Raw genomic sequence first — 22440 nt, 5'->3', positions numbered from 1 at the left:
TCCACTTAATCACAGACAAGATTTCCCGATGTTTTCACTTCTTTTCAACAAGAACACAAACCGCATGGAAAACATACATAGTGAATATAATCCCCCACCCCCGCCCAGATATGGGTCAATTCAAATGATTTCTAAAATTTGTAAAATGTACATGAAATTATAGTTTAATGCATCATAACCAAATTAAAATGTTCTTTATTTATTTATTTTACAAGAAAATGGAGGCAACATAAAGAGAGAAGAATGACATTCTTTGTTGAGATCATTTGAGACAAGTATTGGTCAGGCATATCATTCACCTGGGAAAGCAAAGTGCTACAAACAACAGCCACCAGAGACAGTTCACCAGACACCTTCATGAGGATTGGACCAAAGCACCTTTCTTTATTAAAGCAAAAAAAAAAAAGGGAAAAAAAAATATTAAAGAACGAATATTATAACAGAGATCACTTTTTGCTTCAGGGAGTTATTAATACTTATTTTTGTCATAACCACTTGAACCCTAGCATCTCTATTCTGGGCATTATGTGAACATTTGGCAAAAAATAGCAGATCTACAAGCTCACAACAACCTATAGCGATATGTTGCGAGTGATATGTAGATCAGCTATTTTCAGTGAAGGGATTTGGTATAGAGGGAAAAGGAAAGGGCCTGGTATTGATAGACCTCTGGCTGATATAGAGTGTTATATATGCCAGAACAGTTAAGTGGTTAACTGTTCTGGCATATATAACCATTGACATCTCTTCAACATCAACCATATGTGATGTTTCCCCACTTCCAAGAGAGACATACATATTATGGCTAACTTGTTGACAGTGTTCTCTTTCAAGTTAAAATAGTTAAAAGGTGAATTTCTACGCCGATAAGGCAGATAGGGAGCTTGGTTAGCTATGCTTCTTTTAAATTCTGTATCTCCTAGTCGGAGCCTTTGAGTGCAGATAAGGGGTACACCCCTTTTAAGAGAAATAAACATGGAATTCAGCCACATGCTTTCAAATAGTAATCATATATTTAATTGATATACATATATTGCCACCATTGGCACATACGATATTGCACACAGTGATGAAATGTTGCTCAGAAAAAATATATCTTTATATATTCTTTATGGGCAAAAACATTCCAAAATTACAAATAATGTGGAATAACGCTGAAAAGGTAAAACAAAAACAAAAAACAAAAAAAAACATGCTTGCTACTCCCCATTAGTTGAGCGACTTACAAATTACACATTGACTACCCAAGCCATAGAACTAGCATTTTTAAAGGGGCTCCGACAGATAGTTTGAATCCGTTCAGGGCCACAGCGATGTTTTCCCCAGTCAGCCACTGCTCTCCCTCCAGCCGCGCATGGCTTGTGCAGAGCAGACTCTTCTGCATGGACTCGCATCTAGGTGACCACCCCCCTTCCATGTTTACATGTCGGCCGATACCTGGATGGCTTGGGGGAAATGGGGATGGCAATGAGGTTATAGGGAAGGAGAGGTAGCAGAAAATAAGTCTGCTCCTGTTTTGTTTTTTTTCCTAAAAGGGTTTATAGTAAACCCTTGTTATAGCACCACAAGTTGTGCACTTGAGCACACAAGAGGGCCAAGACAAAAATGACAAAATACATTTTAAAAAAACTAAAAGAGGCATTAATAACAAGAACCCAAACTGCGATCCAAAGCACCAGGCCAGCATGTAAGCATGCGGAAGTGTGTAAGGCACCAGGTTGTTTATTATGCTGAAGAGGACGCTCCCAATCGGGGTATCATTTAGGCTATACCAGAGGCTCCAAAAATAGGTGGTCAAGGACAGTCTAGTCTGCTGGTTTCCAGTCAATCTAAATACGGGAGCAATCATTTAATCGAATGCTGAGGTAAATCTGACCATTCTCTGATTGTTGCCAGTGTACTCTGGAGTCAGCTGGCTAAAGTTTATAAAACTGCAAACACACATCTATGAGATGCGACTGTACTGGATGAGAACCAGCTGGTTAGCTGGTGTCTGTGCGTCAAGCCCAAAATGTCTAACAATTAAGACCAAGAGGGAATCTCGTTTATCCAAGGTTGATGTCGGGGTTACGAGTCAAATGCAGGACCAAATTGTCAGGTGAGCAATGTGCCCGGAATATTCTCACTAAACGTCACCCCTTTTGCTCTGTCCCTCGAAGGAACGGCCCATCCTTGTCATTGAACATAGCATCTGACCAACCAGGGAATTAATTCCGAGTGTAATGATAATTTTATGATTATTACAGGACTCAAGGCAAGGGACAAGCTCACTCATTTAAAAACGTTTCCACCACATGTAGACCATGCCTTTTGGATGAGAGAAACGCACCAGTAATCAAACTTGAATAGTTTGACTAGAATAGAGGCAGATAGAAATTGGTAATGGAAGGGTCCTTGAGCCACAAATTTGGGAGACCAACATCAAATCGAGCTTTTAGTGCAGGTAAACATGCAGCAATAGCACTCCTTGGCACCATTTTGGTTTAGATTACTTTAACAGGTACACATAACATTGTTTCTTCTGTTCAGAAAGTGCTAACCATTACCAATCATGCTTATTTGTGTCTGTAGTTCCAGACTAAGCCAATCACCAAGTCGGGTGTTTGTCTTATTAAGTGCTTTTTGTTAAAAATCTGCAACTTAGGCCATTTGCTACATGTTGCCACTGCACTGCCTTTTACCAAATACGCATCGAGTACCTTTAACAAAACAAAAAACACATTGCATAACAACGAGACACAAAGGTAGTCTATATAATATACCCATCTGCATGGCAACGATTTTCAATTGAAACAAAAGTTACAATATTCATAATTCTTTGAATGCCTCTGGCAAAGGTCATCATGTCAACATCCATTGACCAGTTCAATATATTTGATTTTTTTCTTCTTCTATGCAATGCATATTGCACAATAGATAGAGCACTTAATTTCATTTAATGAAATTGCCTATATGTTCCTTTTTATACTGCATGACATCTAAACCAGTTTTCCAAAGCAGGCCTAGCCCTCATTATGATTTACGTGTAAACACACCTCTACTCACAGGTAAATAGGATGGCAAGTACACTGTGACAACTTCTTTACAAAGTTTTTTTTTCTTTTTTTGGAATTTTGGTTAAAAATTAAAATATCTGATTTGTGCTGAAGTCATTTAGCTTACATGAAAAGGAACTTTTTTCCTCAGAACTCGGCAATAATTCCATTTGAAACATTGCAAACACTTTTTATAATAGCTTTGACTTGTACAAAAGTTCTCTGTTAATAAGGGAAATAAACACTCAAGTTCAATATTGTTTGTTGTCAAGTAGGAAACAAGATTCAAATATGTTATTACTTTGTTTAGCAGCCTGTTAACTGTATTAATGGTGAATAGTGGAGAACATCCAGCGATGGGTGACGACAACAATGTCGTAACTGTCAGTTTGTGTTGGTTTCGTTATATTTGTGGGTGATGCTCCCTTGGAGTTAAAACCATTACAGTTAAATCTTTAGATTTCTTTTATACAGTAGAGTTTTTTAATTATAATTCTCTTGTTATTTTGATTACTTTTTGCATGTTTTTTTCTCTCTTTTCTTTTGCTCTATATATATCAATCCTCGTCTCCATCATCTTGCTGCTGCATCTCCTCTTGTTGCTGCTGCATCTCGCACGCCCGCTTCTCCCTCTGCTTCTCCTGGATCTTCTTCATCTCCTCGGCGTATTTACTGAACGTATTCCCAAACTTGGACCACACTTTGTAGGGCACCGTGATCGAGTTGCGGTACGTGGGCTTCACCTCGCTCACCCTCATGAACACCCCGTACTTATTGGACCCGACGTCGAAGAAAAACCGTTTGTTGTCCACAGTCAGCGACGACCCCTCGGGCAACTCCGCGGGCTCGTCCTCCACGCCGTAATCGTCAATAAGTTTCGCCAGGGCGTCGCGAAACTCAATAAGTCCCTGGGCCGGCAGTGCGATCGTCTGGCCTTGCGTGGATCCCAAACCGGGCCCCCGGTTAACGGTCTGCCGGATCCTCAGAAAGCGTCCTCTCTGGTTCTCCTTCAGATCCATGTAGTACTTCCGATTCTCCCTCACCAGGAACTCGCTTTTGAGAGCCCGCCGGGGCTCGTCCTGTACCAGGTCCGGGTTGCTGGGCCCCAACTGGGCATAGTGTTCGATGAAGTCCCCCAAGTAGTCGCGGAACTCCACCGCCACCGACATGGAGAGAGTGAGGCGGCTCTTGTTGCCCCCGGCCCCGACCTCGGCTATCTTCAAGAAGCGGCCCTTCGCGTTCTGCTTTACGTCCAGATAGAAGCGTTTGTTTTGGATGTCAACCCGCTTGGACGCCAGCTCCTGCGTCTCGTGCTGGAGGCCCGTCGCCGAGCCCGCCCCTCCTGTCGCCAGGTGCACGGGACCGATGCCTGCTGGGCCCGTGGCCGCTCCTCCCTGCTCGCTGCCACTGTCTCTGTCCGCCATGATGCTGCCTGCTGCCTGCCTTCTCCCTCTGTCTGCTCTGCTGCAACCCCACAGTCAGCCAGCCACGCTACTGGGAGCTCTCGCGAGATCTGTACAGAGAAAATAGAGGAAAAAAACATTGCGGTCTCTATGCTTTTCCCACCGTGTGTCAAGCGAGCATAAATAAGGCGTCACGTGGGGCGAGCGTAGGCGTGTATCTTCCGCTCAGTGATTTCAAAATAATAGTCGAAGTTGATAAGTAATATTCAGGGGTCATCGATATGACTTCACTTGGCCTTGTCCGTGGGAAATTTTAGATTGAGCTTTTACACACCGTGATAGTGTTCTTACTTTGATCATAATTACTGAATGTCAAGTCTCCCGGTTTTCTTCAGAATACATATGACACTGATTTACTTGCTATGACACTGATTTACTATGTCTATGACACTGATTTACTGTGACACTATGGCATAATAGGGGTCCTCTAGGACAGTGGTTCTCAACCTGTGGGTTGGGACCCCCAGGGGGGTCGCCAAATTATTTTGGGGGGCCCCCAGATGAATAACTCAATGTGCAACATTGTTTTCTCACTCAACTGTAAACAAAACAGCATAAAGTTTAAGTCTGTAGAGGGTTTATGCACATTTCTAAAGTGACAATTTAAGGACTTTATAATAACTCTAAAATGACAAATTAAACTTCAAATATCAAATATTAGAGGCAGAAATTGTGAAAATAGCCGATCTACATATTACATTCAGAGGTCATCAATATGTCCGTACACGGACAAATGTGTCCGTGGCAAAGACTTGGTCATGTCCGTGGCAAATGTTACATTTTCTTTTTTACACATTATTATGTTCTTATTTTCATCATAAGTCCCAATTACTGAATGTCAGTCTCCAGGTTTTCTTCAGAATAGGCTATGTATTGTCATTTACTATGACAATGTGGCATGTTCTCAAACGTTTAAATTGCAAGGACCATAATGTACACATGTACACTCTCAGTGTTACAGACCAGTCATTCAGGGCCATCTCTTTGTGTTTCTGGTAATATTGTTTGTTTGTTTGATTGATTGATTGATTGATTGATTGAAGACTTTTTTAGAAGTTTGCATAGGAAAAGGTACAGTTTCATGATGGTACAGTTCACTTGTACAAGGTCTATTAAAAGGAGATCCATGAAAAGACTAAGCTTATTTCCACAGGAAACCATCTTCTCATGTTTATGTCCATGTCCACCACAAGCCAGCATGGTGATGATGACCACTGTTGATGAGTAATATTACATATCTCTTTTTTTTTTACGCTGTGGCTCTGCAGGGTCTTTCTGTGTGTGGGCTCTGAGCTAATCTTGCAAACCAATGGACCGATAAGATTCAGCACCAAATTACTCTGTGCCAATCTGAGTTCCCAGAGGTTCTTTTTTTCGCCACTAGGGGGGCGAGAAGAACCTCTGGGCCAAAACTATGATATTCCTGGGCAGGAAGTTGTCCCAGGCTCAGAATCTGAGGTGGGACAATACAGGAAGTAGAGCCCTGTGCAAACCTTCAAAACATTCAGAACAGAAACCAACCAAAAACACTACAACAATATGCAGCCCATGTTTCAAGGTGAATCCTACCAGACTACTCTGTGCCAATAGCCACAGACACATTATGTTTCGTATTATATCATTATATTTATATAAATATATTTATATAAATATTTCACTTTAATTTTATTATGGAAGATCCACATTTGAGCTATGCCATTTCCATTTTGACTCCGAGATATGCATGATTAAACATGTTCTGTTTTAATTTAAAAAAATGTACAGAGGAAAATGTACCTGTTGACCCTGCAAGGAATATGTTCGCAAAACAAAAATACCTTTTGACAAATCATTTTTGTACATTGAAAGTTTATATTGTGATAGGACCATAATTGGTCGAAACATATGAGAAAAACCTTTACCTGACATTAACATAAATCAATATGTGTTTCCCTAATTTATAGCTAGATGATATCACAAAACTCATATCGGTCATGGTGTGCCCATTCACTGCTTCTTGGAACTCAAGGTCAAATGTCCCTGGTTCAAAACCAAAAAGTAAATAATATTGAGGATATTGCTCCTGTAAACACAAATACATACATACATACATAATACAGTACATACCAGTAAGACTCCCTAATCGGGAGATAAGCGACCGTTGGTCGCTTATCTCCACAAATAGGCCAAAAGTTTGTTTTACCAATTATCAAGACATACGGGCAGTTGACAGTTTGCCATGGTTACTCATTGAAGTTGAATCTCCATATATGGAGATAACCTACGCATCACACTAAGTCTGACCTCACCAGCCCATATTTGGGCATGAGCAACTTATGTCTCCAAATATGGAGATATGATGACATCACACAGTCCTCAGCCGATGATGTGGCGTGATGTCATACAATACACAAACGAGCCCTACAGTATAAAGGGGCAATTCTTGCCAGGAAAGAAGCATTTCTTCGACTCAGACCTTATCGCCAGGGTTGGCTTATAGCAGCTGTCGGTAGGACCATATATGGAGATCCCTAACAGAATCCCTTTTATGCCCATATATGGAGATCCCTAACATCATCCCTTTTATGCCCATATATGGAGATCACTAACAGCTAACAGAATCCCTTTTATGCCCATATATGGATATCCCTAACAGAATCCCTTTTATGCCCATATATGGAGATCCCTAACAGAATCCCTTTTATGCCCATATATGGAGATCCCTAACAGAATCCCTTTTATGCCCATTTATGGAGATCCCTAACAGAATCCCTTTTATGCCCATATATGGAGATCCCTAACAGAATCCCTTGTATGCCCATATATGGAGATCCCTAACAGAATCCCTTTTATGCCCATATATGGAGATCCCTAACAGAATCCCTTTTATGCCCATATATTATGGAGAAATCCCTGCTCTGAGTATCTGACATCAGTGTGATGTCACCTGTTTATGCCCATATATGGAGATCCCTGCTCTGCGTATCTGGTTGCTATGGTAAACAGTTGGTTGCTAGGGTAAAAAAACATGGTTGCTATGGTAAACAGTTGGTTGCTAGGGTAAACAGTTGGTTGCTAGGGTAAAACCATGGTTGCTAAGGTGGTTGCTAACGTACACTAACAGACCAGCAACAACAGACTGTTGCCACAGCAACGTACATAAAGGTTTGTGTACACATGTGGTGTGATGTCATACTGAAGATATATGACATCACACCGTACACAAACAAAGGTGTGACGTGTGACGTGTGACCGACGGACGGACGGACGGACGGACGGACGGCGGAGGTTTTAGTAAACTGCTCCCTAACGGTCGCAACAATACCATATATTTCATAATGTGTACGGCAACGAGACACGCCACCACTTTGCACAAAGGAAGTGAACAGGACACAACTGTTTTAGTAGTAGAAACAGGGCTACCACACCTAAAACAATAACCCAGTCCCAAACTATCGTCCCACACATCTCCCCAGAGTGACCAGTCACCAGCCAACACTAACCTCCCCCTGGGGCTGGTCTTGGCTGGTGGTTGCTGTCTTGATTACCTCATCTAGATATAGGTAAATGCAAATGCACAAGTCTGTCAAATTTCCTCCATATCAATGTCCTCCTTGAATGAGCTGGATGGGTCATGTTGTGACCATGTTTTGTGTTAGACCTCATTAAGGAATAATGGAGTGTTTTTGAGAAATGTTTGTTATAATGACTGATTGACTGATTTAAGCAGTCACACCTGGCTTGAGTCAAACTAATTAGACTCTGGATCTAATCGATGCATGCCAAATAAAGCCACTCACTCAGGATAGAGAGCATAATGTCATTATGGCATACTTGCTTCTGTTCTGGCTTGCCCTCTCTATAATAATTGTGACTGTACAAGGTGACGTGTAGCAGGCAAACTGCTACAGCACCTGAACAGGGACTTGACAACCCGGGGGAGGGACACAGAGGGGCCTCACAGAAGATGCACTGGGATTAGCAGCATCCATGGGGGCTCACCTACGAGACCCAGCACTATGGCAAGCCGTTTTAACATTTAATAGCTAGACTGACTATGTATTCAAGATAGGGTTAATTGCATTCTTCCTAGTCAAAATTAAAGTTTTGGATATCTATAATTCAGTTTCTCCTAGGAGAAACTATAGTTTCTCCTAGCCATAATTCAGTTTCTCCTAGGAGAAATTATAGTTTATCCTAGGAGAAACTACAAACAGTTCCTCCTAGGAGAAATTCAGTTTCTCCTAGGAGAAACTACAAACAGTTTCTCCTAGGAGAAATTCAGTTCCTCCTAGGAGAAACTAGTTTCCCCTAGTCATAATGCAGTTTCTCCTAGGATGAATGACGTCACTTTTTCCATTCACTTGTATTGTTCTTTTAGTTTCTCCTAGGAGAAACTGAATTATGACTAGGATAAACCAGTTTCTCCTAGGAGAAACTGAATTTCTCCTAGGAGAAACTGTTTGTAGGTTTCTCCTAGGAGAAACTGAATTTCTCCTAGGAGAAACTGTTTGTAGTTTCTCCTAGGAGAAACTATAGTTTCTCCTAGGAGAAACTGAATTTCTCCTAGTAGAAACTATAGTTTCTCCTAGGAGAAACTGAATTATGGCTAGGATAAACTACAGTTTCTCCTAGGAGAAACTGAATTATGACTAGGGGAAACTACAGTTTCGGATATCCCAAATTAAAAACTCATTTCAGACATCTATAATTACATTTCGGATATCTAAAAACACATTTTGACTAGTACAAATTACATTACAGATATCTACAATCCATATTATGACTAGTGTAAATGCAATTTCAGATATCTGCAATTCCTATTATGACTAGGAACAATGCAATTATTGAGATCTATAAATGTGTTTTGGATATCTGTAATAAGACGCCATTTTAACATAAATAAGGTTCATTGACTATCTGCAATTATATTTTGGATATCCCAAACAGCATTTCTCCTAGTAGCAATTGCATTCTTACTAGTCATAATGGTAATTAATGATATCCCAAACTACATTCTAACTAGTAGAAATTGCATTTCACGACATCTAAAGCATCCTTTCTCCTAGTCAAAATTAATCTTGGGATCCTTTAAAAATATAAGTGGCCATTTTAACATTTAATAGCTATCTATAATTGAGTTTGTCCTAGTCAAAACTAATGTTTCGGATATCTGTAATTGCATTTCTCCTATCCGTAACTGTCATTAGTGCTATCCATAACTCAATTTCTCCTAGGAGGAATGATGTCACTTTTTCCATTAACTTGTATTGTTCTTTTAGTTTCTCCTAGGAGAAACTGAATTATGACTAGGAGAAATTACATTTTCTCCTAGGAGAAACTGAATTATTACTAGAAGAAACTACAGTTATGACTAGGAGAAACTACAGTTTCGGATATCCCAAATAAAAAAAACATGAAATTACATTTTGGATATCTAAAACTACATTTTGACTAGCACAAATTCAATTATGGCTATCTTTAACTGTAATATTGCTAGGAAAAATACAATTCAAGATATCTGTATTTCTATTAGCGCTATCCTTAATTTGAATTATTCCTATCCATAATGCATAAATGTTAAAACGGCTTGCCATATGGCAGGCCATTTTAACATTTAGACTGACTATGTAGTCTCACAGGAGGGTGAATCGATTAAATGTTAAAACGGCTTGCCACATGGCAGGCCGTTTTAACATTTAATAGGTAGACTGACTATGTAGTCTCACAGGAGGGTGAATCGATTAAATGTTAAAACGGCTTGCCACATGGCAGGCCGTTTTAACATTTAATAGGTAGACTGACTATGTAGTCTCACAGGAGAGTGAATCGATTAAATGTTAAAACGGCTTGCCACATGGCAGGCCGTTTTAACATTTAATAGGTAGACTGACTATGTAGTCTCACCAGCCAGCAGATGGGGCTGTTGAGCAGGTAATCTAATCACTTTTTACCTGTGTGAAGTCAGGTTACACCCCGCCATTCCGAAACACCGCTATTCCGAACGTTGACTTCTAACCCTAACCCTACCCCTAACCCTAACCCTTACCCTAACCCTAACCCTAACTAACCCTACCCCTAACCCTAACCCTAACCCTAAACCTTCTGTCGCATGAAATACAACCAGTCCATTATAAATCCTAAACCTAACCCTAACCCTGCTTCGGAATAGCGGTGTTTCGGAATGGCGGACTGTTGCCGTGAAGTCAGCATGTTCCATCTGACAGCCAGCAGATGGGGCTGTGGATCAGGTAATGTAATCACTTTTTACCTCTGTGAAGTCAGCACCCCATATAAATCGTGTAATTTCTAGGGCTGGATTTGTGTTGAATTGTGCCGTAAATGTCATAATTTGTGCTGCTAAATTCTGCTAATTCATGTCCATATACATTTATGTACATAAATATATATACTAGTAAGACGCCTCTGGGTGACAAGCGAGGTCGTGGCACAGTGATGTGGACATCAGGCCTGTGGACATCAGGGATCTCCATATATGGGCAATTGGGCATAAAAGGGATTTGTTCCCCTGGCATCACAGGGATCTCCATATCTCCATATATGCTTATTGTAAATCGCTTTGGATTAAAAGTGTCTCCTGAATGCCTAAATTGTAAACAAATTAGAGCTCATCCAGCACTAAAGAATGAGACCCTTTTATTCTGATTCATAGAAAAAAGATGTAACTTCTATATACACACTCTAAAAACTGCTGGGTCAAAAACAACTCAACTTGGGTCATTTTTGATCCAACTCACGGGTCAAATAGGGACCAATGCCAGGTTTGGTTATTTTAACTCAAGAAATTTGGTTATGAATATTGACCCATAAATTGGGTCAAATAAATAACCAAATTATTTGTTTAAAATGACCCAAGATTGTAGTCAATATGACCCAAGTTTTGGGGTTGAGTGGGCTAAATGAATACAACCTACATATGCATGGTCTTTAGAATGACAATGTCAATATTATCTGTCATTAACATAACATCAGAAATGTTTCAGGGTTTCTTCTCAGATGATTTGTTCGAAGATTGGTAATATCAACATAAAAGTGCATACAATATATTATGCAACAATGTTGATAATACTATAGTCAGAATAGTTTAGAGAAGATACACAAAAATAATCTCAGAATTACTATGAGTTCTTCTCTTTCAGACAAGCTGTTGGGGAGGGAGCTCAACCCTAAGCTAGCAGCCAAGCACTTACGGTTAGGGTTTAGGCTCAAATATTGACAAATCAAATTCAGACATATGACAGACAGCTTGCCGAGACAGACACATGGATATGACATATTTAGCATTTTTAGCTCCCAACAGCTTAGAAAATGTCTCTGGAAACCTAGAAAAATGCTTTTCCCAGCATGCTTTGCAAACATGTTTATGGTGCCTGTCCCCTGATTGGCCCAAAGCTAGACAACTGACCCAAGTATAGGGGTTACCACTAACCCCAAAAACGGGTCACCCCCAGATAAATATTACCTAACTCGAACAACCCTGGAATTGGGTCAAAATAATATCCCAATAACTCAAGGAAGGGTTGTGGCTCTGAGAAATGACCCAGAAATGTGACCTAACACAAATGACCCATGATTTGGGTCAAGAAATGACCCATGAGTTTTTAGTGTGCAGTATCTCACAAAAGTGATTACACCTCTGTCATTTCTACAAATATTTAATTATATATCTTCATGGGACAACACGGAAGATATGACACTTTGATACAATGTAAAGTAGTCAGTGTACAGCTTGGATAACAGTGTAATTGTATTTTACTCTCAAAATAACTTGACTTGGGGCGCCCGCTGGCCTGGTGGTCAAGGCGCATACCACATACTAGGCGATGATGCCTGCTGGCGTTGCCGGTTCGATTCCTGATCCGGATGACCTTTGCCGCATGTCATTCCCCATCTCTCTCCCCATTTCCTGTCAGTCTACTATCCTGTCTAATAAAGGCATAAAAAGCCCAAAAACAGATCTTTAAAATAAAAAAATAATAACTCGACTTACAGCCATGTCTAAACTGCTGGTAACAAAAGTGAGTACACCCCAAATTAAACTGTCAAAATAGGGCCAAAGTGTCATTATATTTAAAGTATTCCTAGTTCCCCGAAGGAGCAGTTGCTCCACCTTGGACCCCAAAACGAGCGCTCCTGTTCTCAATCTAACTTAACAAACTAATGTTTGTTCAGTTAGATCAGTAACCATGGGTCCCAAGGCTTGGGACCCACTGCCACAACCAAACTTTGTCTAAATATATGTTTGTTGCACAGACCATTGTACAGTATATACTGTAAGGTGAATGTTTTGGCTATGATATTACTCTGAACATTGAGTATAATAAGCACATATGGAACATATCAACAGTGAAACATTTACAGACAGACTACAGCAGTCATCTGTTTGTTTTTTTCTGAATTGTACACCTGGTCCTGGAGCAAATAAATCATTAATCATTGATCCAAGAATAGAACATACTGAATGGAGGCTTAGTTGGTGCTTGATGTGTACTTGCACACAGGACTGACCAAGTTATTTTTTATTGTGTTAGGGGCTGATGACGTTTGAATGAGCTCCTCAACCCCACTACTGTAGCTCATCATGGAGTGTATCGGAGGAGTTATTCAGCATAGAATCTAGCTTCCTCCTCATCCTCCCCTCCACAATCACCTATAGAATGTCCAATATAACTTCTATTGAGCTTGCCTTCCTCGCTGGCTTGTTCAGCTTGATGTCATCCCTATTGTTATACCCCCACAGGCCAATGGCAAATAAGAGGACACTGGCTTGCTACTACAGACTGGTATAATGTCTGCAGAAGCCTGTTGCACAGAGGACCTTGTTGTGGAAATTGAACATTTCCTGTGTGAGAGAATGAAGACTTAGACACTGACTGATATGTCTATAACATAGTTATTCAATACAACAGATGACAACACTAATATGACAATAATGACAATAATTCCTATTGGTAATAATAATGAGAAAATGAGAGTAAAGAATAGAAAGAAGAAAGGAGAAAGGAAAAAGAGATGAAAAAAGGAAAGGTGGACATGTTCCAGTCGTCTCGGGAGGCAATGGGAGTCTGACAATGATCTGGATGTTGAGACATAGTAAGGGAAAGTTAGCCGAGTGTTAGACCAATCTGGGAACTAAATCTAAATCAATATCTTTCTTCACAAATGTGTTCATAAAGGTGTCTACTATCACCTCTGAACTTTCTCAATCACATCTCCCTTGGGGAGCTTTGTCTGAGCCAAGTCAACAATGTGTTTGGGGACAAAGGCGTTCAATTCTCTGATTATGAACTGATCCTCCTGTGATGAAACCTGTGTTCAAGTCCTTGAACTAGATGCATAAATAAAGCCACAAGTACATTTTCACCACCATGATCTCCGCGACAAAAGGCGTTCAATTCTCTGATTATGAACTGATTCTCCTGTGATGAAACCTCTGTGTTCAAGTGCTTGAACTAGATGCATACATTTGACACCATAAAATCACTGAACCTTCAAGGTTGCTAAAGGGTTAAAAGTATGGCTTAAAAAATGCATTGTCAACCAAACAGTTACATGGGACACAGGTCTAGGCTAAATGATCCATTAAAACTAGCTACAGATGGCTAAGAGAAATAAAAAGACCCATGAATGATTGATTGAATCTAATTCTCTAAATATATTGCAGGTTCTGTTTGACTTTGCTGGTATAAAAACATGTATATGGGTAACTGGTTTATTCATTAATTGTTTGAATTAATCTTCTGTTTGATTATAATGACTTATGTAAAAATCATATTTCAAAATTCAATGAGGTTATGCTGAGAAATTAAGTCTAGATAGCTCTGTAAGAACTCTCAATGTCTGCCCAACCCTTGCCAACAGGTAGCCAGTCAAATCCAGACGTAATTAGGGATAACATTTGGAATATTACAATATTTAAAAGGCTGACTTCACTTATTTTCAACCTTTTCTTTCTTTTCTCTCATTATGTAAATGGTCTTCACTAATGCTCATCATCCAGTCACTCATATCATAAGGACAAAGGTTTGATTTAATGCCATTAGCAAGTCTATCCATTATGTTCTATAATGCAATGCAATTTTAACTACCTAATCCAAGAGTCTGTTCTTATATATTCTTTGCCACCCTCACTTTTGTGTTACAAATGATTAATTTAAGGCTCTCTATATTTTGAGTTTCAATGAAGCAACACTAACCTGAATTGGAAACATCCTTAATTATCACCATTGTCTAACACTTGTTTTGCCCTTGTATTTAGCACAAATAAGGCTGATGTCATTATTTGGAATGTTGGTGGAATCACAATGGATTTGATGTTATTTTAGTGATGCAATTCAAAATTGTAAACAGGAGTGTATTCCATTCTGTCCCTATACATTGTTCCTTCTCAGGATATTCCGAAGAGATAACATGGTATATCTGTTCCTGTTGGCCTAACTGAGACAATAATTGGCTACTAAAAAAAGGGAATTGTGGTTCTGTAACTGTGAATGCTTTGTGTTCTTTGTGTAGGCTACTGAGAGGGCATTCTCTGTTTAGATAATAATATAAAATTCTTGTGTAAGCCTAGTCATTATTCAGTTTCCAGCTACGTTGATACAAATATGTACTAATCCACCATATCACCCATAGTGTATTACTAGTGTATCAAAAGACTGTGACTGAACTAAATCATCTTTGTTATTTGAACGTAATGTTCTACCTGGTAATGGTTTTATCCATCCAGCCTTTCCAAAATGAATGTGGCATAGTGGCAAATAATGTGTTCAGTCAGCTGCCATTCAACTATTTTATATTTTTTGCAGGCTTAATGCTTTAAACAAACAAGGAATTCATATCTGGCTCCTAAAGATATGTCTGTCATTAAATGTTTTCTATGAATTTAGTACCTAGGACCCCTAGGTAAATAAAGATATAAGGCTTTCTCTTGGTCGTCCTTTTAGCACAGCTCTGTCCTTGTGCATGTCATCAAGAAATGTTAACAACCTGAATGCCACCCTTTAATTCATTACAAATCTAACAAACTGGTGCCAGCCAGTTTGTTTAATACAACATTCCTTGTCCCAGATGCCAGTCTGCAACAGCTGCAGAATAGTTCACCCCCAAAATGTTTTTTTTTTCCTTTTGATTACTCAACCCATGGAGACTTAAGTTCAATATAAAAAAAGGAAAGGTTTTGTTATATTCATAAGACAATAATTTGATTATACCGTAATAAATGTACACCCGGTGATTCCGGATGGAGATCCAAATACATCTGGGTCCCCATACGGAATCAATGGGCCTACAAAGAATCTCCACAAATTATTGGCTTGAATGCGATTCATTTTTTTATTGAATTCAGTGAGTAATCGATAGGAAAAAAAGTAATTTTGGGGGTGAACTACTCCTTTAATATCTGCTGCTGTAGCCTACTGCTGTTTACGATGGGATAGTAAATGTTCTCTCACTGCACTGTCAATACGTTTATTGAGCTATATGGGCATGCAAAGTTACTGTACCTGCATTGCTCCTGTAATTACAATGTTCCATAGTATTTTATTGTTGTTGTGGCTCCACTGTCATACCGGTTTTGATACAAATTATAGATATTTAGTGCAGGGTGAGGGTCCAATCAGTGCTAAAATATTATTGATATCATTTAATTCATAATAAAATATTACATGACTCTGACATTATACGGACAGGATTGCCCGGGTTCACTGAGACCTACGGTGGCAATTAAGTCTACCTACCATATATGGCTACATATAGGCCTACATTTTAAACACTGGTGGTTGAAGCGACATGGTAAGCTTGATAGGAAACTCTCTTTATTCTTTCTCAATGGAAGTGCTAACCAAGCACTCAGTATTGCAATAGAAGTGGCGGAGACATAACGTCCACTACAACCATGCCTATATCTATGGTTTCACACCCCATACACATGTGAAAATAAACAGAATAAAGGTCAGACACCAAACATCAATCACACAACCAAAAAACAGCTAGAGATGTGACGTTCGCGAACGAATCGAGTCTTTTGAACGGCTCTTTGAAATGAACGATATGATTCGGTTCACAGTATGGAGCCGTTCCTTTCTAATGAACATGTGGTGGGAAAAGTACTAATTTCTTTACTTAAGTAAAAATATCAATACTGCAATCAGATCAATACTGCAAGTAGAAGTTTGGAAGGTTATGTACTTGAGTAAAAGTAAAGTATTGGTATCAAAATTTACTTTAAGTAGGCCTACCAAAAACGTACTCATTGTGCAGAATGTCCTCATTTCACAGGTTTTCCAATGAAAAAGTCATTAGAAAAAAGCCGATCTACAAGCTCAAAATGCGACGCATTGTGAGCTTGTAGATCGGCTATTTTCAAATGGCAGGTATGTATTATATCAGAAATAAATGTATAAAGGGTTGAAGTTATTTGTAATTATAATCAAAATCTACAAAGTAGCCTAACTAGTGGAATGAGCCAGTCTTTTGAACAGCTCTTTGAAAGGAACGAATCCCAGAGATTCGGCTCACTTCAAAGAGCCATCTCTAAAAACAGCATAGGCCTACATGCTAACACGTTTTGCAGCAGCGATCGTGATAGGCTCACGATCATGCCTTTTCATTGGCACCGTTAGAAAGCTGACATCATTCCGATTTCAGAACTGGTCTTATTTTCTTTCTGCGACCTACCACTCGGTTTAAGTAACGGATTTAGTTAACATTAATGGGGAATGGATTCCCCATGCGATCTTACTTCCTGACTCAGAAGCAAGTGGGCGTGCCTAAAATGACGTAATTTAAGAGGGCATAAATGACGTCATTTCTCCGGAGAAATTCAGTTCCTCCTAGGAGAAACTAATTCCTCCTAGGAGAAATTCAGTTCCTCCTAGGAGAAACTAATTCCTCCTAGGAGAAATTCAGTTCCTCCTAGGAGAAACTAATTCCTCCTAGGAGAAATTCAGTTCCTCCTAGGAGAAACTAATTACTCCTAGGAGAAATTCAGTTCCTCCTAGGAGAAACTAATTCCTCCTAGGAGAAATTCAGTTCCTCCTAGGAGAAACTAATTACTCCTAGGAGAAATTCAGTTCCTCCTGGGAGAAATTCAGTTTCTCCTAGGAGAAACTACAAACAGTTTCTCCTAGGAGTAATTCAGTTTCTCCTAGGAGAAACTGTGGTTTCTCCTAGTTATAATGCAGTTTCTCCTAGGAGAAACTAAAAGAACAATACAAGTTAATGGAAAAAGTGACATCATTCCTCCTAGGAGAAACTTAATTATGACTAGGGGAAACTACAGTTTCTCCTAGGAGGAACTGAATTTCTCCTAGGAGAAACTGTTTGTAGTTTCTCCTAGGAGAAACTGAATTTCTCCTAGGAGGAACTGAATTTCTCCTAGGAGGAATTAGTTTCTCCTAGGAGGAACTGCATTTCTCCTAGGAGGAATTAGTTTCTCCTAGGAGGAACTGCATTTCTCCTAGGAGGAATTAGTTTCTCCTAGGAGGAACTGAATTTCTCCTAGGAGGAATTAGTTTCTCCTAGGAGGAACTGCATTTCTCCTAGGAGGAATTAGTTTCTCCTAGGAGAAATGACGTCATTTATGCCCTCTTAAATGACGTCATTTTAGGCACGCCCACTTGCTTCTAGTTTCTCCTAGGAGAAATTACGTCATTTATGCCCTCTTAAATTACGTCATTTTAGGCACGCCCACTCGCTTCTGAGTCAGGAAGTAAGATCGCATGGGGAATCCATTCCCCCATCAATGTTAACTAAATCTGTTCATTAAAACCGAGTGGTAGGTCGCACAAAGAAAATAAGACCAGTTCTGAAATCGGAATGATGTCAGCTTTCTAACGGTGCTAATGACAAGGCCCGATCACGAGCCTATCGCGATCGCTACCGCGAAACGTGTTAGAGCGTGTATGTAGAGATGGGATTTATGGCTCTTTGAAGTGAGCCGGATCTCTGTGATCCGTTCCTTTCAAGGAGCCGTTCAAAAGACTGTCTCATTCTAGTTACTGGTTACTTTGTAGATTTTGATTATGATTGCAAATAACTTATACAACCCTATACATTTATTTCTGACATATAGGTACCTGCCATTTGAAAATAGCCGATCTACAAGCTCGTAGATCTGCTATTTTCAAATGATTTTTCTACATTTTATTCATTGGAAAACCTTTGAAACATGACATTTTGCGTAATGAGTAGGCTTCTTTCTACTATATTTTGACCAATACTTTAGTACTTTTACTCAAGTACATTAACATTCCAAACTTCTACTGTGGCAGAGTATTTCCAAATTGATTGCAGTATTAATATTTTTACTTATGTAAAGAAATTGCCTACTTTTCCCACCACTGTTCATTAGAAAGGAACGGCTCCCTACTGCGAACCGGATCATATCGTTCATTTCAAAGAGCCGTTCAAAAGACTCGATTCGTTCACGAACGTCCCATCTCTATGTATGCTGTTTTTTGGTTGTGTGGTTGATGGATGTTGTTTGTTGTCCGTTATTCCGTTTATTTTCACATGTGTATGGTTTGCTTGTGAAACCATACAGGCATGGTTGTAGTGGACGTTATGTCTCCCCCACTTCTATTGCAATACTGAATGCTTGGTTAGCACTTTCATTGAGAAAGAATAAAGAGAGTTTCCTATCAAGCTTACCATGTCTCTTCAACCACTAGTGTTTAAAATGTATACGGTAGGTATATTAATTGCCACCGTAGGTCTCAGTGAAACCGGGCAAATCCTGTCCGTATATGTCAGAGTCATGTAATATTTTATTATGAATTAAATGACATCAATATTATTTTAGCATTGATTTGACCCTCACCCTGCACTAAATATCTATAATTTGTATCAAAACCGGTATGACAGTGGAGCCACAACAACAAAATACTATGGAACATTGTAATTACAGGAGCAATGCAGGTAGTAACTTTGCATGCCCATATAGCTCAATAAACGTATTGACAGTGCAGTGAGAGAACATTGACTATCCCATCAGCAGTAGGCTATACAGCAGCAGATATTAAAGGGGTAGTTCACCCCCCAAATTCCTTTTTTTCCTATTGATTACTCACTGAATTCAATAAAAAAATAAATCGCATTCAAGCCAATAATTTGTGGAGACTCTTTGTATAGGCCCATTGTTTCCGTATGGGGACCCAAATGCATTTGGATCTCCATCCGGAATCACCGGGGGTACATTTATTACGGTATAATCAAATTATTGTCTTAGGAATATAACAAAAACCTTTCCTTTTTTAAATTGAACTCAAGTCTCCATGGGTTGAGTAATCAAAAGGTAAAAAACTCATTTTGGGAGCGAACTATTCTGCAGCTGTTGCAGACTGGCATCTCTAAGGGACAAGGAATGTTAGTAGGCCTATTAAACAAACTGGCTGGCACCAGTTTGGTACATTTTTAAGAATTAAAGGGTGGTATTCAGCGTGTTAACATTTCTTTATGACATGCACAAGGACAAAGCTGTGCTAAAAGGACGACCAAGAGAAAGCCTTATATCTTTATTTACCTAGGGGTCCTAGGTACTCAATTCATAGAAAACATTTAATGACAGACAGATCTTTATAATCCAGATATGAATTCCTTGTTTGTTTAATGCATTAAGCCTGCAAAAATATAAAATAGTTGGATGGCAGCTGACTGAACACAATATTTGCCACTATGCCACATTCATTTTGGAAAGGCCCAAGCAAAGCTGGATGGATGGAACCATTGCCAGGTAGAACATTACATTCAATTAACAAAGATGATTTAGTGCAAAGAAGTGCAAAGGAGAAAACTCAACTGACATTGTTGGCAACAAAAAAAAAAAATGAAAAGGTATTAAATCCAAAAGGATGTCTTCACACAATTAGATTCGTCTACATGTCAACAAATTAGCCTATAATATAACACTGACCTCTCAGTAGCCTACAAAAAAAGAAAAAGAAAAGTAAAGAACAAAACATTTTAATGACAGTCAGTATTAGGTAGGTTACAAGAACCAAGGAATGTAAACAAAGCACAGAGTTCACCTAAAGCAAATCAGTCTATAGTAATACACTATGGGTGATATGGTGGATTAGTACACAGTAAGTACATATTTTTATCAACGTAGCTGGAAACTGAATAATGACTATAGGTTTACACAAGCATTTTATATTATTACCTAAAAAAAAGAATGCCCTCTCAGTAGCCTACACAAAGAACACAAAGCATTCACAGTTACAGAACCACAATTCCCCTTTGTTAGTAGCCAATTATCAGTTATTTGTGGAGAAAGATATTGATTTAGATTTAGTTCCCAGATTGGTCTAACACTCGGTTAACTTTCCCTTACTATGTCTGAAAATCCAGATCATTGACAGACTCCCATTGCCTCCCGAGACAACTGGAACATGTCCACCTTTCCTTTTTTCAACTCTTTTTCCTTTCTCCTTTCTTCTTTCTATTCTTTACTCTTATTTTCTCATTACTATTAACTATAGGAATTATTGTCATTATGGTCATATTAGTATTGTCATCTGTTGTATTGAATAACTATGTTATAGACATATCAGACAGTGTCTAAGTCTTCATTCTCTCACACAGGAAATGTTCAATTTCCAAAACAAGGTCCTCTGTGCAACAGGCTTCTGCAGACATTATACCAGCCTGTAGTAGCAAGCCAGTGTCCTCTTATTTGCCATTGGCCTGCGGGGGTATAACAATAGGGATGACATCAAGCTGAACAAGCCAGCGAGGAAGGCAAGCTCAATAGAAGTTATATTGGACAATCTATAGGTGATCTATAGATGCTATGCTGAAGAACTCCTCCGATACCCTCCATGATGAGCTAGTGGGGTTGAGGAGCTCATTCAAACGTCATCAGCCCCTAACACAATAAAAAAAAAAAAAAGGTCAGTCCTGTGTGCAAGTACCCATCAAGCACCAACTAAGCCTCCATTCAGTATGTTCTATTCTTGGATGAATGATTAATGATTTATATTTGCTCCAGGACCAGGTGTACAATTCAGAAAAAACAAACAGATGACTGCTGTAGTCTGTCTGTAAATGTTTCACTGTTAATATGTTCCATATGTGCTTATTATACTCAATGTTCAGAGTAATATCATAGCCAAAAAACATTCACCTTATATACTGTACAATGGTCTGTGCAACAAACATATATTTAGACAAAGTTTGGTTGTGGCAGTGGGTCCCAAGCCTTGGGGATGAAAATCCGGTGGGGCCCTGAATGAAAAAAAGGCCCCAGATACAGGGGCAAAGTTTATGAACAAGCATTTTCAAATAATAAATAAACTGTAAAGAGGTTTTATCATGTTGAAGACTGCCTTTTGCACGTTACAAGTTTTTTTTAAAAGAAGAAAAAAGATTGGGAAATGAGTGCTTGTTTTAGTTCACCTGGAAGTGGAAAAAGCCCATGTCTCAGTGGTAGAGCATTTGACTGCATTGGTCCCACGTCTCATTGTTCCTCCATTGTTCCAATTTAATGGTGGGACTAATAGTCCCACACTGGTGAATACTAACCTGGTGAATGCTACTATACGGCATAGTATTACTGAGGTTAGGGTTAGGTTTAGGCATAGTAGCATTCACCAGGTTAGCATTCACCAGCGTGGGAATGAAGCTGAGCATGATCCCCTCCCTTCGGACACAGGGCCGCAGGGCAGTATTCTAACATGATAACGGTCCCAAACACACCTCCAAGACAAACACTGACTTAAAAAAGGAGCTGAGGGTAAAGGTGATGGATTGGCCTAGCATGTATCCAGACCTAAACCCCATTGAGCATCTGTGAGGCATCCTCAATTGGAAGGTGGAGGAGTGCAAGGTCTCTAACATCCACGATCTCTGGGATGGAGGTCATGGACGAGTGGAAGAGGGTTCCAGTGGCAACCTGTGAAACTCTGGTGAACTCCATGCCCAAGAGGGTTATAGCAGTGTTTAAA

At 39.4% G+C, this 22440-nt stretch overlaps 1 protein-coding gene across 1 annotated transcript in view; it reads right to left on the bottom strand.

The window, feature by feature from the left end:
- Positions 1-884: 884 nt before the first annotated feature.
- puraa (purine-rich element binding protein Aa) overlaps positions 885-22440 on the bottom strand; it is a 32067-nt gene continuing 10511 nt past the window's right edge. Inside the window, exon 2 of the mRNA XM_080749182.1 lies at positions 885-4548. Coding sequence (XP_080605308.1) covers positions 3593-4459 — 867 coding nt within the window. The 5' untranslated portion in view covers positions 4460-4548 and the 3' untranslated portion in view covers positions 885-3592. The remainder of the gene's footprint in view (positions 4549-22440) is intronic.

The sequence above is a fragment of the Nannobrachium achirus genome (genome assembly GCF_963921795.1).
Source record: "Nannobrachium achirus genome assembly, chromosome: 19".
Taxonomy (NCBI): domain Eukaryota; kingdom Metazoa; phylum Chordata; class Actinopteri; order Myctophiformes; family Myctophidae; genus Nannobrachium; species Nannobrachium achirus.
The sequence above is the reverse complement of the archived record's forward strand: the minus strand, read 5'-3'. Positions and strand labels throughout refer to the sequence as shown.